The 17,464-nt window shown below is 39.1% G+C and overlaps 1 protein-coding gene across 5 annotated transcripts in view; it reads left to right on the top strand.

Annotated features, from left to right (window-relative positions):
• The window catches only part of LOC114490441 (LIM domain containing preferred translocation partner in lipoma), a 636,657-nt gene that overhangs the window by 272,200 nt on the left and 346,993 nt on the right, over positions 1–17,464 (top strand). Inside the window, exon 6 of one of the 5 annotated variants that reach the window (XM_028504415.2) lies at positions 1,341–1,453. The exons of the other annotated variants lie outside the window; for them this stretch is intronic. Within the exon in view, the coding sequence (XP_028360216.1) occupies positions 1,341–1,453 (113 nt within the window). The remainder of the gene's footprint in view (positions 1–1,340; positions 1,454–17,464) is intronic. 5 annotated transcript variants of the gene reach the window in all.

Consider the following 17,464-nt stretch of genomic DNA (forward strand, 5'->3'; position numbering starts at 1 on the left):
TGGAGCCCGTGTGAACATCCGAAAGGTGTAGCAGATCAACCAGTTCAAGTCACCATCCTTCCGCTGCTCAATTTTGACCATCCTTTTTCTGAAGATTTAAGTTGCGATGCTTTGGTATGGTCTAAAAGCAGGTCACTGAGTGATAGAGTCTGCTGCCCTACCACTAAATGTCGAACAGCTGAAATGCAAGGAAAAGCTACTTATCCATAAATAGAGGAGAGAATTTTCCCAACATATGTAAAGTATTATTTTTAACAGGAAAGGGACAAATGAAAAGTTTTAAGTAAATGGGGTCTTTCTTTTCCCAGTAGGATTTCTTGTAGAATATTTAAAAAAGATTCTACATTATGAGTCCATAGAGCTCTTGGATATACGTTAATACTCAGATCTTAGAGATCAGGCACATTCTTCAACAGCTCTAACTTCAGTGTGCTGTTCTTGTGGGTCAGCAGTGTTGGGCTTTCCTAGTGTCCTAAAGCCTCATTGTTCTCTCCATGGATTGCATATAGATTTCCAAATCCACACTTCTCATTCCAGTTTTTCATAATCTGCCCTACATGCAGTTTTAGATTAGTGTTTAGTGAGTCATATTGCAAGCAAGTGTTCCTTTCTCAGAAATCCTCAATGGATCCTCACTGCACACATAGAATTCAAGCTATTTGCTAGTTTTACAAAACACTTAAAAGCTTATTTTGTCACTGGTTTATTTTATAAGCTATGGTTTATTTTATATTTCTATATTTATGGTAGTTGTCGCTTACTCTTTATTCCTTAGGCTCTTTTTTTTTTTAATCTCTGTGCCTTTATTCCTGTCTCTTTCTGCCTAGAGTGGACTTACTCTCTACATCATAACGTTCAGGGAGAATTTAAATGCTCAGTAAAGCCTTCCTTGTTTCTTTACCTGGGCATAAGCTGTTCTTCATCTTAGTTTCCGCTTTGTTTGTACATCTTTATACATTGCCTCTTATAGTATCCTTACTGTATACTCATTTTTTGCCTTCTCTAATTTACTGAAAATTGATTGAGGGTAAGGACCAAGTCTCACATATTTCAGTAATCCACCACCCCAACCACCTTCCCTGTTCTGGCTAAATGTTCCTGACCCCTGTAGACTAGCTTTTATGTCACTTTGAATGATCAAACCTGGCTCTCAATCTTCAGAAAGTTAAGGCTTCTCAGTAAAGTGAGGAGAAGAAAGATAGGGAATAATTGTCATGCAAGGCAAAAATTATGTGTCAGTGTCAATTACAAAGCTGCAGAATGCCAGCCAATATGTGTTTTGAAGAGTGCTTATAAGTTTGCATCCGTAGTAACTGGATGTGTATGTTTCCTTTCTGCAGGTGATTTCCTTCCACCCCCACCCCCACCTCTGGATGATCCTGGTGTTCTTCCATCTAGCCCTGGAAACTTCCCTCCTCCACCACCGCTTGATGAAGGTGCTTTCAGGGCACAGGTAAGATCTGTGGTTGAAGTCATATTTATAAGCCATGCTAGGAAGCTCACGAATTCAGTGATGCTTTCTGTACCGGATACACATTTATCCAGAGCCTACAAAGAGCTTTGCAACTCACAAAAAGCTGTCACCTTAAGGCAAAATTCCCAACTCAAAGCTTTTCAGAGTTCTGCCAGCTTGTACTCCAAAGCCTTAGAATCCTTTCCCCTGCTAATTTTGTTTCAAAACTGAAAGCCATTTTTTTAGGAATGCCATTTGAGAAGTTCACATGTTTTTGTTATCCTGGAGCACACAACCATACTTTCCTTATTTTTTTTCTCTATCCACAGGCATGGTATTCTACATGAGTACCATTGATATTTTAAGTCTCTGGTTGGTCACAGTGGGTCCTAATTGGTCAGTAGCATCTTTCTAGCCAAAACAGCAACAAACATCTTTCAGATTTTCTCTTCTGAGTGAGGTTAAGGAGGCACATTACAGTATGTGTTGATTATGTACAACTGTCGTACTCCAGAGAGGGGTGATGGCAAAGCACTGGGCTGGAGTCAGAAGCACCATGAGCAGTGGTTCTCAGCCTGTGAGTGTGGAGGGGCTCTGGTGACATTAGCATGGGATCAGGGCCACAGGCTGAGGACAGGGTTAGGGGTATAGCCAACCTGGAGTGCGCATGGTCAAGAAGACCTCCCTCATCAGGTGGCCCCTACACAAAGACTGGAGGCCAGAGAGGGGAGAAAGGGCCATGTGCATTTCTTGGGAGTATATTTTTATATAGCAGATCTTAGGAAATAGAATAAGCTTGTTTTATAATTGATCAGTTGAAATTATTCAGTTTATTAAGTTCCAGTTATAACCAGTAAGTTCCAATTCAGTTTGGAGGTTAGGCCTTATAAAGGCTCTTACACATTTTCTGTCTTCTCACAGATGTCACAAACTCCCTTCATTTCATCTTGCTGTAAGCTAGCAAAAACAGATCAGATGCCATTAATGGACAGGAGTCTTACAAAGTTTATATTTATTTAATGCACCAGAGAGATCCCATGTTAATAAAAACAATATGATTAATTTTCCTTATTTTTAGTCATTTTTTATTTTAAAAAAGAAGACCTTTCAAGTTTGTCTTTTGTATAGTTTTGCTCTTATTTTAATGGTGTTGGTTCTTTGCATATTTAGTTTACTCAATTAAAAGCTTCACTTACTCAATCTTCTCTCTTGGATCATTATAGAAACTATTTTGTTGGGTTTAAAATCTTTATTTCTAAAAAGTTTCTTTAACTTTGTGACAACAGACTTGTGTTTAAGTAGTTCAGCAGCTTATTCTAGTTTTATTATTTTGAGCCATTCAGAATAAGTCCCAGTTTCTTTATAATTAAAAATAAAGTAACAGTATCAACATCTAATAATTAAATGAAATACAGATGGATTTAAAATTGCTAAGCTATAATGGCTATACAGGTTTTTTGATGTTATAATTATTACTGGATATAAAATAACACCAGCAAGAATAATAATAAGACTTTGCCAAAGTGTTTCATTAAGGGAAATTCAGACATGGGGCTTTTCTAAAATTACGAAAAGTCTTGTTCTGTGCGGACCCTGTCCTGGTAACTGTTCTGAAACCACAACTTTGTTTTTGAAAAAGAAGGAAATAAACAAAAAGCCTGTTGCCATGTTGGCTTATGTTCTCTGCAAAACAGAAGGAAGAAGGATAAAAAATAAAATAGAGTTTGCCAAGTGGAAAAGGACAAATCTGGGAGGGAGAGGCCTGGCATTCTTGATCATACGGAAGGCCTGTAGGCGAGTTCGAAAGAGAAGGGGCAGGCCCCTCCCTGGCGTGGGGGTGACACCATGTGATAAGGACTTGGCCCTGCTCTGGCTGTATCCGCATCACCTTTTGGAGAGGAGCTATAATGTATCTCAAGGTAATATACTCACTGGAGAAGATTTTATACTTTTTCCGCTCAGCCATGGTGAAGCCTCCTGTTGCCAAGTCCAAATTATAGCTGGTGAATGTGTGTTTTTATGTAGAAGTCTGTTTATGTTTCCAGCCAAATTTTCAGGTTCGAGCCAAAAGAATGTCTACTAAGTGTGACTACAAGAATAATAAGATTTCCAGAGCTAGGAGGGACCTAAGAGATAATATAGTCTAACCCTGCGCCAAGCATTGGGTTATGGCCTTCTTGAGCACTTGCTAAATGACTTCACTCCCTCTCTTTACCAGTGGGGAAACTGAGACCCAAGAAGGGTAGATTATGTAGTTTCTGACTGAACTCTTACTGAATTTGAGAATTATTGATGCCTGGCTTTGCCCTTTATCGCACTGTACCAGACGGCTTGGGCACATGGTTTTAAGGCTCTGAGGTTCAGATGAATGGGTTACTTGCTCCTGTTTGGAACAACCAGGTGGTGCTAGAGTTTTGCTTGACTCACTGAACTTTCGATGTTTGCTGTAGACTTTATCTTTGCAAAAGGCAAATAGATATTTAGTGTCAAGAATTCTTGTTTTGAGAATTCTCATTTTTATAGGAGAAGATGACTCTTGGAAAACAAATGAGATATTTTCTGTTCTATCAGGATCAGTTTGACCTCAGTGCCTGTGAGGTTTGGAGTGCATTTAGCAGTCACTTCCTTCCTTCACTTGTTCCGCATTTGTTTGCTGTAAATTGTATACCTTCTCTAACTCAGGCACACACGCTGGGGATTATAGCCTTAGAATTTGGCATTGTGGATCTAGTGCCCTGAGTCTGAATCTTGGGACTGTTAGTTTTCTGAGCTAATTCCACAGTTGGTAATTTTTTTCTATTTTAGCAGAGGCAGGCAAATATTTAGCATTGTTTAGCATAGGTTCAAAGGGGGAGAATGTATTATAAACTTTCAAATTTGCAAGGGAATAAGAGGTCATAACTTAAGTCCCCCTTCTGTTATTTGAACTTCCAATATTTTTTTCAACTTTGTAAAATATTTATGGATGAGGTAAGACAATGGGTAAGACAATGTTGAAGGATGAGGTTTATCAGCTACCAGCTCTGAATCAAGCTTGGAAGCTTCATATATATACACACCCTGTATTTTTAGGACTATAAGACACACCAGACCATAAGATACACCTAGGTTTTAGAGGAGGACAATAGGGAAAAAATTTTTGAAGCAAAAAATGTGGCAAAGTATTTAATAACATAAATAACATTGGCTGCCATCGCTGCTCCCCACAGCGAGCCAGGTAAGCTACATTTGGACTATAAGACGCACACCCCATTTTACTCCCAAATTTGGAGGGGGGTCTTTCTTATAGTTCGAAAAATACAGTGTGTGTGTGTGTGTGTGTGTGTGTGTGTGTGTGTGTTTTCCTAAATTAAGGTGTTTTGTGGTAAATTATGCCTTAGTTACCATGCTTCGATGAGAAGTACACTCTAAGTCCTGTGTTGTGGTGGAGGGTCAGGGGCTTAAAAACTGACTAGAGATATGCTGGGAAGATTTTTGGAAACAGTGTCATTTGAACTGCACTTTGATGACTGGGTAGGACCTTAATTTTCAGATGGGTGAATGGATTTGTCAGCAGTGAAGTGATAATGAGAATACAGAGGAAGAGAAGCACCAAGGAACTGTGACATCTCATTTCTGGCTGTGGAATTTACCCTTCATTCTGGAATCACAGGCAGTTTATTGCAGGTCTTTGTCAGTACTTTAAATATAAGGAGGACATCCCCAGGTCTGTGTTGGCTGCCAAGTGGTGCTTTTCACACACCATGAGACTAAACAGGTTGTGCCCACGGGAAACCCCATGCAGACAGCTCCGATTGTCTGGTTGACTTCCTGGAGCTCCTCAGGGACTTATTTGCTGATCCCTGATGGCTCTGAGTTCAGGTGCTTTGTATTTAACTTCCTCTTTTTGTATCTTTGCTTGAGTTTTTTTCCCATGACCTCCAGTTGACAACTTTTAATTTTACCTCTCTCATTGTGACTCAGTCCTGTGGCTTGCTTTCACTTGCCTACTATCCAGTGGTTTTACACTTTCAGTTTTCATGTCTCCTCTTCTCTTCGTTTGGTCAGGATGGCCATGTTTGCTACTCCTGACTCCAATCTCTTCACCTCCGAAAACACACTGTTTTGTCCATTGCTCCTTACTCCAAATGTTAATGTTATTTTTTCTTTTTTTTCAACTGAAATTTGTCCCTTTATGATTTCTTTGCATGGATTTTCTTCCCATCCTTTTAGAAAATGATGCACATTCAAAGGATCCACTAGTCCAGGAGTGAGGTATCATGTCTGCCCCAAGGAGTTGATCGATAAAGCTACTGAAAGAGGTGACTCTTTTCAGCAGAAAGTGAGAACAGTGTAATGGCCCTGCACACTGAATTTGGGGAAATGCCTGGAGTTAGTTGAAAGGGAAAGAGAGAAGAGAAAATTCTGAAATCATTTATAGTGTTGTTACAATAAAGTCTGTCTCCAAAATCTGTAGGCCAACTCATTCCTATTCTTATAAAAACAATTTCAAAGGTCATGTATGTATAGGGTAAATGGTGGGTTATAATCATTTATCCACTTAGGCATTTAATGTATTTCATTTATCAATGATAACTTAAAAATTGATTGAAGTTTTATTAGAAGTGGCACTGAAATCCATGTCGCGTGACATGTAATCCTAGTCTAGTAGGTATTGAATGGCAGAATTTTACTTTTAGGCATAGAAAACTCATGCCCACAGCTGTGGCCATGTTCATCGAGGAACTCCCAAAAAGGCGCACTGGGACTTACATATATGGTGTAGACATACCCTGTTATAGAGGTCATCCCTTCTGTATCTGGTAGTGGAGTGAGGAAGGAGGAGGCTGGGTAAAAAAAGACCATGTCCAGGCTCTAAAGGCTAAGAACAGAGGTAGTGTGCAATTTTTCAGAGCAAAACCAAAGTGGTCAGTGAAAGCTTGATTCCACTGTAAAATGCTTGCCTTTCTGTTCAGTGAGAATGTAAGAATATCTCAACACATGGAAACATACCAAAGGAGTGACTGAGATGCTTGTTTCTTCCTGGCCCTTCGCCTTGTTCCCATGGGCATTAGGTTAGCGAGCCCTAGTTGCTTTGTGGGGTTGTTTGTGACCCTGGCAACAGCAGTAGCAGCAGTAGCTTGTTTGCCACTATCTCCTCCTTTTGCAGCTCCCTTATGTAGGTCGTCAGAGTATGTTTAGCAAGGCTGGTGGGCTCTTAGGCATGTAGCTGGTTCTGGTCAATGTGACTTTCTAGAAGTGAACGTCAAAGCTTTCCTGTTTGTCTTTCAGTCTGAATCATTGTCTGATTGGGTACTCAGTTGAGAAGAGAAAGGTATTTTTGGTGTCTAGACTTGTAAAAACTTCTTTGAAAGTAGCAGGCCTAGAGCTGACAGGGGCTATTCCAATGTTTCGTTAAGCAACTTGAAACATTTTCATGGAATGCCATAGCTTCTCTTCCTTATTTTTTAAAAATTTAAAGAGGTAAACCTTTTCTCTGGGATTGATAGTGGAGTGTGTACACACACACTCACCCTTATCAACTCAATTACCATTGACACTGCTACCTAACCTAGGGCACAGCCCTGCTCTCTACAGTGAAAAATTGGTTAATCCCCGGACAATAAAAGTCTCATGGGAAAACTGGTTGTGGTCAGTTCTCCTGTATGTAGAGATAACCAATAAGGTCAGCTTTGCTTTAGCACTTGAATTTGTTAATAGGGAATAATTAGTAGTATTATATATTTCAGAAAATTACCTTTGCTCAAAGTTAAGTGAAACTGCAGTTGGCTCTTTCTGAGTTGGTGAAGGTTTCAAAGAGATAATACACATGATTAGTGTATGTCCCTGACATTTTCTAAAGCTTAGTAAGTATTTACTGTTGATGCTATTACTGTTGGGTTATTCTGGAGTGACTCGTCTCTTTGCTGAGTTCTGGTGCAGATATTGGTGTCATTTGGTTTGCACCATGCCTTCCCATAGTATGCCAGTGACCCCATTCCTTGTTCTTAAACACTTGGGGACTTTAAGTCTTTTTGCTAAAGAAATACTCCCACTAACTTTCTCTACAAAATAAACAATTGACTTAACTAATCTTTTAGATCTCTTATAGCCTCAAAATACAATGCCTTGGTAATGAAATATTACCTCTTTATAATTTTATAGTAATTTATAAATTAAAAAATACTTTATATTATGTTTGACTTTCACAAATAAGAAAAGTACAAATATATGATTTAGCAAATACAAAAGTTAAAGCTCAAAGAGTCAAGGCAACTTGTTTAGATCTCACAGCAAATGTCAGGGAAGCAGCAATTTACTTTTAAATGGGTCAGAATAAAGCCAAAATGCATTTTGGGGATTTTTAAGCCTCTTGGCATAATATCAATCCCCTTAGAAATGAGAGAAGGCAGATGACTTTAAATTCTCAAAAAGTAGCCAAAGTCATCAACAATATGTGTTCATAGTTAATGGCCAAGGGTCATTGCAATAGATTTCGTTGTGATTCTTTAATGGAAAGAAGCTAATCTTCCATCTCATTCTCCAGTATATTCTTTGCCAATCCCCATGGTATGGAAGCCTCTTTGGGTTCATGAACCTGGAGTTCCTATGTAATTTATGTAATCCACTCAACACAGAAAGACTTGATCTGAAAGAGAGGGGTAAAAGAGGGAGTAGAGGGTGCTAAGACCAAAAACCTAAGAATTTAACTCATATGTTATTTTTGAACCTCTAAGTTTTAGGGAAATTTTCTGTGCAAAGTTGAATTTACTTGATCCACTCAAAAGTCAAGTACTTTTGCACCTCTAACAGATAAAAAATATAGTATTCTTATATGTGGTATGTATACCCATCTTTAAAATGTTAAGGTATTATTTTTATCATTAGCTTTTGTGAGTTTGACCTGTCTAAGACTCTTACCCTATAATTCCATTAATTCCAAAATTGACATTGTTTTAAAATAAAAGACTTTCATATGCTTTATTTCAAGGAGCTTTTAAATAACTTATGAAAAGAGAAGTATAGTGATAATTCTTCCTCTTGTCCCAGTGAAGGGACTAAGGCTCAGAGAGGCTAAGTAATATTCTAGGTTTCCATGGTATTAAGCATCCTTGGTGGGAATAGAACCCTGCATTTTTCTCAGTTGAGCCAGTCAATTTCTTTTTCTTTTGCCATCACAGCTTTATTGTTACTCTACCTTTATATTCTGTTTCAATGAAGAACATAAACTACCAAATGTTACTTTCCTCTTCAATTTTTTCTTTATTAGTATGTGGACCCTATGGGTTATGTTGTAGAACCCTCTATTGCAATATTATCTTCTACTTTTTGTTTTGAATTGTCTATACCATTATGGAATGGATGGATATGCTTTGGCTTGAAAATATAAGAAAGTTATATATTGACCTTTAAACTGGAATTTTTTCTATAATTTTAGATTGTTTTTATATGCATTTTACCGATAATCTTTAGTAAAGATGTCAGTTTTTATTATTGTAGAAAAGAGTAAAATAGGTGGTAGATGGTGGAAAAAATGTTTCTATGCAGTTTTTTAAAATGATGGACTGCATGACACAGGAAAGAGAAAAATCCCCATTTTTGAAGGTAAAGGATTTAGTTTTTGGGTCCCCCCAACCCCTTAAAAATGAGAAAGAAAGAGACCAACATGGCAAGAGCTCAGAAATTCCCTTCTTTCCCCATCACTTGTCTCATTCCCTTTATTGCTTAAATCAGTCTGAGCCTGTCTTACAACCACATTCTGTTCTGACCTGTAGCTGACACACTGAGATGATATGTGATCTCAGTCAGATCATCCCATGAACCAAATCTCAGTTATTTTAGTCATAGAGCTAGTATGATGATCCAAATTCTTCTCTTCTGTTTTTTTTCAAATGATCAAATGAAAATAACCCATTTGCTACCACTTTCTAAATCAGTAAGTAAAGGATTTACCTTACCAATAATTTTTGTAATATTATTGCGGCATCACTGAGCTTTAATTCTTTCTATTAAAAATTATCTCACCCCCATTTGTAGAACAATGAATACTTTTATGATCATTAGATGCTATATTTGCTGGTATTGTATGTATTAGAAGGAGAATGGCAAGCTATCCTCTGATCAGGGATGTATTGTTTCAAGCCATACATTCTACATTGTGTGCACTGCTGAGTGAGGGTCTTAATTTCTGAAGACCTGTCTCAAAACTTCATAGAGTACCTGATAGGTTCAGATTTAGGTATTCCATGAAGGGGTGATCAAACAATTGAATAAAAAAAAGGCTAACTACTGTGCACATTCAGGAGACTTCATCATTTTTATTATTGTTTCCAATTGCTTATGAGGGGAGAGGAAGCGGAAGGTGGGTGGGAGAGAGAGAGAGAGAGATTCATTTATTATTCCACTTATACATTCATTGGTTAATTCTTATATGTGCCCTGACCTGGTATCAAACCTGAAACCTTGGTGTATCGGGATAATGCTCTAACCAACTGAGCAACCTGGCGACCTGGTCAGGGTCTTTTATCATCATTTCACATCAGGCCATTTTCTAAGTTGAAATGTGCCTAAGATGATTGTGATTATTTTCATTTCCTTTTAGCTCATTGACATTCTCTTCTGACCCTGTGGGGATAAAAACCAATAGTGGGCCATGGCAATTACAATGAAGAATTTTCATAGAGTTACAGATTCATGAAGTGAGGAAGCCCCTCCACCCCACCACATTTCTCTCTGTAAACTGGGGTTTAAGCCACAATCCTAACATGAACGTAACTCATTGCAACTCGACTGAGGTGGCCCTTGCACCAGTTTACCATGTCTTCTGATTCCCTAAGGACTGTTCTTTGCAGCCGTGTTCCTCTGTGTCTTGCAGGAAGGTAACACTCCTCCCTGCTTGCTTCCTCCTTCAGTGTTCACTCAACGGAACTTCCTTGGTTGCTGTGCTATATCTGCAGCTATTTCTTCTCTCTCTTTTTTGCCAGACCCCCACTCTCCTTTTTTTTCTGGCCACAAATTTAGGTGTCCACTTAGTGTTCTTCTTTTTGACCTTCTATCTTCTCAACTTTGATCTCTTTATTTAATGACATGAACTAGTTATGACTTTTGGCCCTATGTTTTCCTTCGACAATTTATGTTGCATTTATCCATAGGATCTTTCCACAGGGAAAAACCTGTTTCTTCACATTTAACTTGTTCCAAATTCTACTCATCACATTCTCCCAAGGCTTTCATCCTGTTAGAGGTACCGCTATATTTTCTAGTCTCCCAGACTCTAAACTCTGGGGTCATTGTCTCGTAATTTTAGTATGTCTGTCAGCAAGATCTGACTTTTTTTTAGTGCAAAAATGACTCTTAGGTTTGCTGTAGTCTCATTTTCCCATTCATTGTCCTAGCTCATTTCTTCTCCATATCACAATAGACCCACAGCTTTGGTTGTGTCTCCCTGTCCCCATTCCAGTTGCATATTTCTAAGCAATTGGTCTTCAAAAGATGTTACTTTCTTCCTATGGGTTCTTATTGCTTACCTCGTTAAGTTTCCTTTCTTGGCTGATTTTCATGATACTTCGTGACCTGTGGCACCCTGTCAAGTATACCTTATCTCCCACTGTGCTCTCTGTAGTCTTTGCTCTAGGGAGGCTGATGTTCTCACTGTTAGTTTCCTGTGTCGAGTTAATTTTTCTTGCGTCTCTTTTTGCTGCCTAGAGTATCCTTATCTCTCAACTGATCAGAAATCCTTCCCATTTTTAAAAGAAAGATTTCACTTTCTTCCTCATGACTTCTGATACCACCAGTTCATCCCAACTCTCCCTTCTCTGCATCCCGATTCTGTTGACGGGGTAGTGTGGTGTAGTGATGGGAAGCCAAGGTTCAGTGCCAGGCAGACTGCTCTGTTGCTTGCCAGTTGCATTGCTCGTCTTCACATGCAACATTTGGAATACTTTAGGAAGTTATCTTGAGGATTAATTAAGATAGAAGAGTATAGAGTATCTAGTAGTATCTGGTTCATAGTAAAGCTACCATGAATCAGTTAATGGATAGATCAGTTAATGATGTTTCATTTTCTTGCCACTTTAATAGATGTCTTTTTTGTGGACTGATATAATTATATCATGTACATTAACATTGCCTCCAAACTATATATCATAAAGCCAGAATCATAATGTGACATGGGGAGGCCTGTAGAAACCATTAAACAGCACAAATCATAGTGGTTCATATCTGCAAAGGCCCTATTCCAGGCCGTCTTTCCTGCAATGAGGAAATGAGGCGGGGGGCAGATTTCTTTAGGGAGCTACCCAAGGTAGCACACTTAGAGGAGAGCTGGCCCCAACCCCAACTGGAAGTTTTAGGACTTATAGGTCTCAACTCATTTTATTATCTTTTTGTTCTTCCCCTTTTAGAAACTGCCTAAAAGCTGGATCACCAGTTATGTTCCTTTATCACCTATAGTCTTTATCTCATTGAGGGATATTGGGCTGGTATTTTTGGATTGATTTATTGATTGAGTCTTTGTCTTGGCAATAGGAGTCCTCTACAAAATCTGTGGAATATGTATTATACATGGGCTTGCCAGTCGTCTGATGCCATTGTGATGTGGAAGGGTTTCACATGTACCAGTCTGTGCACTGGCTTAGGGCGGTAGGGAAAGGAAATGGGAAAGGAAGTTATATACATCGTGAGCAACTCAAGCTTTTCTATATTTAGTGCTTGCTACTGTTTGGAAAGTACAGCTCTGTTCATGGCAGTCTGGCATGTGTTTCCTTAGTGCCATTTCAAAAAAAGGAAAAATAAATATGGGAATTTTTTGTAGTGAAAATAGTTACTCAGTGAAATCACACAAGTTCCTTCTTTTTCTCTTGATGAAACCTCAAACCCACTAGGCACAGATTCCTCAACCTCAACTATGCATGTCAAAGGCTCATGCAGAGTCAGCAAAACCCAATACAGCAAGATGTGTTCTGGAGGCTGCGAGAGTGAGGGCAGGGACGGCGAGGGTTGGGAATGGTGACACTCCTTGATCAATGGATGGCTTCACCAGCCATTATATTCTTGCCCCCGGAGGAAAGTGAACCTGAACTCCATAGATAGACACATGGTATTGCAGTCCTTTGCTTAAACTGTTTCTTCTGCCCGAGTGTCTCTCTCTGCCGTCTTTGGTAAAAGTATTTCTGAGTGTCTTACAACCACTCCCCCAATTCAAACAAATGAATTACTTCTCTTTAGTAGTTTTGATGGCAGTTTTGGGATTTTCTCAATCTGAGACTATATTCGCTATCATCGGGGGACAATAAAAGAGAATAAAATTTCCTGATCTCTATTTAGATGGATTTCAGTAACATAGCAGGACTGGATTGTCCAGAAACGGCAGTGACAGAATGGCTTGGGGCCGACTGCAGGGGTCTAGTGCAGCAGATGAGGGCCTGAACCAGGGCAATTGACCATGGCTATGGTGAAAGGGAGCTAAAGTCCAGAGCAGTTTGGAATGGGGGGCATCTATTGGAAATTGAGCAGTCTGGGATGCTGTGCAGGATCCTGACTTTCTTTCTTTATTTGTATTATTGTTCAGGTACAGTTATCTCTATTTCCCCCCAAAAAACTATCTCCCACCCTACACCCCTACCTCCTATCCTCGATCCTATCCCCTTCTGACTTTGTCCATGTGTCCTTTATACATGTTCCTTAATTACCTTTCCCACTTTTCCCCATTATTGCCTCCCACTCTCCTCTGGTTACTGTCAGTTTGTTCTTTATTTCAATGTCTCTGGTTATGTTTTACTTGCTTGTTTGTTTTGTTGATTAGGTTCCACTTACAGGTGAGATGATGTGGTATTTGTCTTTTACTGCCGCCTGGCTTATTTCACTTAGCACAGTGCTCTCTGGATCCATCCATGCTGTTGCGAAGGGTAGGAGCGCCTTCTTTCTTTCTGCTGTGTAGTATTCCATTGTGTAAATGTACCACAGTTTTCTGAACCACTCATTTACTGATGGGCACCTAGGTTGCTTCCAGCACTTGGCTATTGTAAATTGTGCTGCTTTGAACATTGGGGTGCATAGGTTCTTTTGGATTGGTGATTCAGGGTTCTTAGGAAATAACCCCAGCAGTGGAATTGCTGGGTCAAAAGGAAGTTCCATTTTTAGTTTTCTGAGGAAATTCCATACTGCTTTCCACAATGGAACCTGACTTTATCTAGGGGAGAGCTATTTTCTTTCTCTCCTAGCATTTGCCAAATAGGAAGATCCTCTAAAAAATCAGAACTCTGAGGCAAGGGTGAGGTGAATTTTACTAGAGGAGATGTTGATACCACTGAGCAAAGATCACCCCTGTTTTGGAGGCAGGACTATACAGTCTTCAGATATAAACACTTCTGCCTAGATAAAATTGTGGCAGTAGGATGAGAATAATACATTGCTATAATTAATGCTAATTTGTGGATATTGCTCTATTGTTGTCATTGTTTTTTAATTGAATATGTATTAAGCTCCAACAGGGTGCTATGCATAATGCCAACTCGTAGCTGATTTTTCAGAACACTCAGAAGAATTTATAAACACCAATAAATGAAACTCACAGCACTCTTTCGAGGTGGTAAATGTTGCCATTTCTACAAACGAGAAGTGAAGTAGATTGTGTTTTCCCTGTTGGCACTGTGGGTGAGAACGCAGAACTGTCAAACGAGAGAAAAGTATTTTCCCTGTCCCCAGGAATTGGGTAAGAATACATTAGTAAAGAATTATCTTCAAATGTTTTTGGAGTTTTGGGGTTTTTAATTAAATTGCTCCGATTATTGTTAACACTTGCGTACACATCAGGCAACTGAATTCCAGACCAGCAGATTTCAAGATGAGTGTAGAAAAGAACTGGGAGATAGATGAAGGGCTTGTTAAATGCCTGTTATTAGGCTCTACTCCAAAAGGTTCAGATTTGGTAAATCTGGGAGTGGTCCTAAGAATTTTCCCTTCGAATGGGCATCTGAAATCCTTCTGTCCTCAGAGGAGGCTCAGCTTCCCTTTGAAAGCCCACCCTCTTCTTTTTCTTATAGAATCTGCCTTTAGCCACCAAAGTGTAGCCTCTCTCTGAGACCAAGAGTTTTGTTTAATAGCCTCTTCCGAGGTCTCCTGGAACTCACCTCGTATGATCCTATACTGCCCTCATTTACTGTACATTTACAGGAGGCATATTGTACACTTAGCATTCTACTGGACATTTGGTTCCAAGGACCCGACGCCCCGTGGTTTTCAGGGTGCCCCTGTGGGTTTGTATTTTCACTCTGCTATATCATGTGAGGGTGCTAAAACTGAGGGGGGTCTGACTTGGTCAAACATCTCACCATGTTAAATCCTTTTGACTTAAATTCAGGTAGGGACCCAGATTCTCCTTCAAGTATGAACCAGATGGGGACAGAGCTGATAGATGTGTTTTAAGTGGAATTCATCATAGAGAAAAAGTTCACATTGCAATAGGGGAGACGAAGGAAGGAAAGCTAGAAATGACCAATTCAGGTTTTTATTCTTCTGTTATTTGTCTTGACTCTTCAATATAGAGTAGGTACTAAACTATGGCAAGTAAGTAGTAGTCATTTGATTTGTCACTTGACTCTGAATATTCTTTGAAAAGATAAACATTTCTCAGGAAAGCTTGAACTGAGGCATGGATAGAATTCTGGAATTGAGAAAGGCTTTTTAAATTGAGGTAAGAATAATGAGACTCGAGACAGTATTATTTCTTGCCTCCTTTAAATTTCTTTCAGCCTTTACCTGTGGAAAGAACAACCCTTTCAAAGCTGTCTTTTAATTTGTATTCCCTAGATTGAAGGCAGGAAAGTTTGTTGTCTTGTGGATTCACATGCATTCCTAATTAAGGTGAGGTCAATAGTTTTCTGATATGGTCCTTATTCACTTTTTATCAATGGCAACATTTTTCGTAAAAACAGGAATTCCTGCTGGGAGTGTTATTAATGTAAATTTTCTGTGCACTGCCTAAAATATATGTGATTCATACCATGTGTTTGTTCCCACATTCAACACTGAATCCTAAGGTACAATTACCCCTGCCCACTCTCTCCTTCGTCATAGGGGCCGTGTTTATCTGTTAGATATCTGTACCCTGGACACTAGCCAGGTTCTTTCTGTGCCTAGGGTTTGTACACCTGCATAATCTGAGCACAGCTGACTGTTTGAGACTGGTCTTCCTTTATCTTTACCTAAAGGAACATGTGTTACTTTCCAAGAGTCAGTGCCTGATGCAGTGTTCCTCCTATATCTTTATGCTCAAGTGCTAAATACTTAAACATTTTTCTCCAAGTAAAATTTTCTCAATTCTCACTGCATCCATGCAGTTCTCTCTGATTTTTCTATTTAGCTTCTCTCCTCTCTTTCCCCCCTCTTCTCTTTTCCCCTCTTCCTCCTCTTTCTTCCATCTCTCTCTCTTTCTCTTTCTCTCTTTCTCTCTCTCTGTCTCTCTCTCTCTCTCTCTGTCTCTCTCTCTGTCTCTCTCTCTCTGTCTCTCTCTCTCTGTCTCTCTCATTTGTGTGTGTGTTTACTCTAGCATCTTGTGTTTCATATACTTTGATACTTAATGTGCCTTATTCAGCCCTATACTATGGTTATTTGTGGGGAAACTAACCTCTGTAATGCAAGTACAAGAACTTGCAGGGCAGAAAATCACTGATTTTTTTTCTTCCTTCCTCCTTCCTTCCCTCCTTCCCTCCTTTCCTTCCTTCCTTCCTTCCTTCCTTCCTTCCTTCCTTCCTTCCTTCCTTCCTTCCATCTTGCCTACCTGCCTACCTGCCTGCCTGCCTTTTAATAATTCCTGTCTTTTGTATCAATGTATCCTGAATATTTGATAAATATTTATGAAAAACTGAATAAAAACTGCTAAATGTAGTGATAGAAGGCAAAGAGATGATTAGAACTTGACTTTAACTGTAGTTCCATCCATGGCCTAATTCATGTTCACCTAATTGGCCTGTATAATCTCATTTGATGCTTGAAGGCAAAACGTCTCCCTCTTTGCATTCCCATTTTTGTGTCCGGAAAAGTGTCAGAGCTAGAGTGTTGCAGCAAAACATTTGAGACCCAAATTCCAATCCTTCTGTGTATTACCTGAGGGACTTAGAAGAGTCTCTTTTTCTTTGATCCTTGCTATCCTCTTTTGTAAAATATGAATAATAATACCTAATAGTCTCTAGGGCTGCTGAGAGAATCCAGTGAGGTCATATTTAAGAAAGCGCTTCTCTGAACTTAGGCCCTTCTCTGTGGATGAGAGCAGTGCAGAGAAAGCTGTGCTTTTCTTTCCCCATGTTCCCAGAGGTAACTGTGTCTAGGCTGTGTCCAGTGGAGCGGGTATCTGGCTCATAGGGTATTCCCAGTGCTCTCTCGGAACAGAAATCTTCACCAAGAGAAGGTGATGGACAGATTTAGGATAATTATTGGGGAGCTAATGCATATTTTATTGTTAGAAAATGTGATTTCTGCCATTGTAGATTGTTTCTCCATATCTCAACCTTTCTTATACTTTGAGATAAGACGGAATCTACATTTTATCTTTTCCCTTCCTGCCTGCTGCTAAGATTTGCTTTCTTGCTAAGATTTGCTACTCTCACCTGTCTTTTTTTCTATTTCCATTAATCAACTCATGACTCTCAAAACAATATAACTGAATGCAACTTCCTCCATAAAGTTGTCAGTGACTGTATTTGAAATGGATATTTCAAATTGTGTATTGTTGTTAGTATCTGCTGTATATTTTTTTGTATTTTCAACTATCAAAGTAATACTTAAACTAAATAGAAACAGAGTGATTTGGTTCCAGTAAGTGGCTATAAGTGGAAAAAAAAATCATTCACATTAACAAATAATCAAAGAAACAACTTTTAAGCTTTGGAAACTTTAGGTAGGTTGCATTTATGTGAATGTGTTGGAAAAACAGGCCTTTTAATCTAGAAGAAAACATGTAAATCACGTCTAAACCCCTCATTTTGCTGTTGAGAAAACACAAGCTTGGAAAGAGAGTGATTTGCCCAGGGTCAC

The sequence above is a fragment of the Phyllostomus discolor genome, chromosome 2, assembly GCF_004126475.2.
Source record: "Phyllostomus discolor isolate MPI-MPIP mPhyDis1 chromosome 2, mPhyDis1.pri.v3, whole genome shotgun sequence".
Lineage (NCBI taxonomy): Eukaryota > Metazoa > Chordata > Mammalia > Chiroptera > Phyllostomidae > Phyllostomus > Phyllostomus discolor.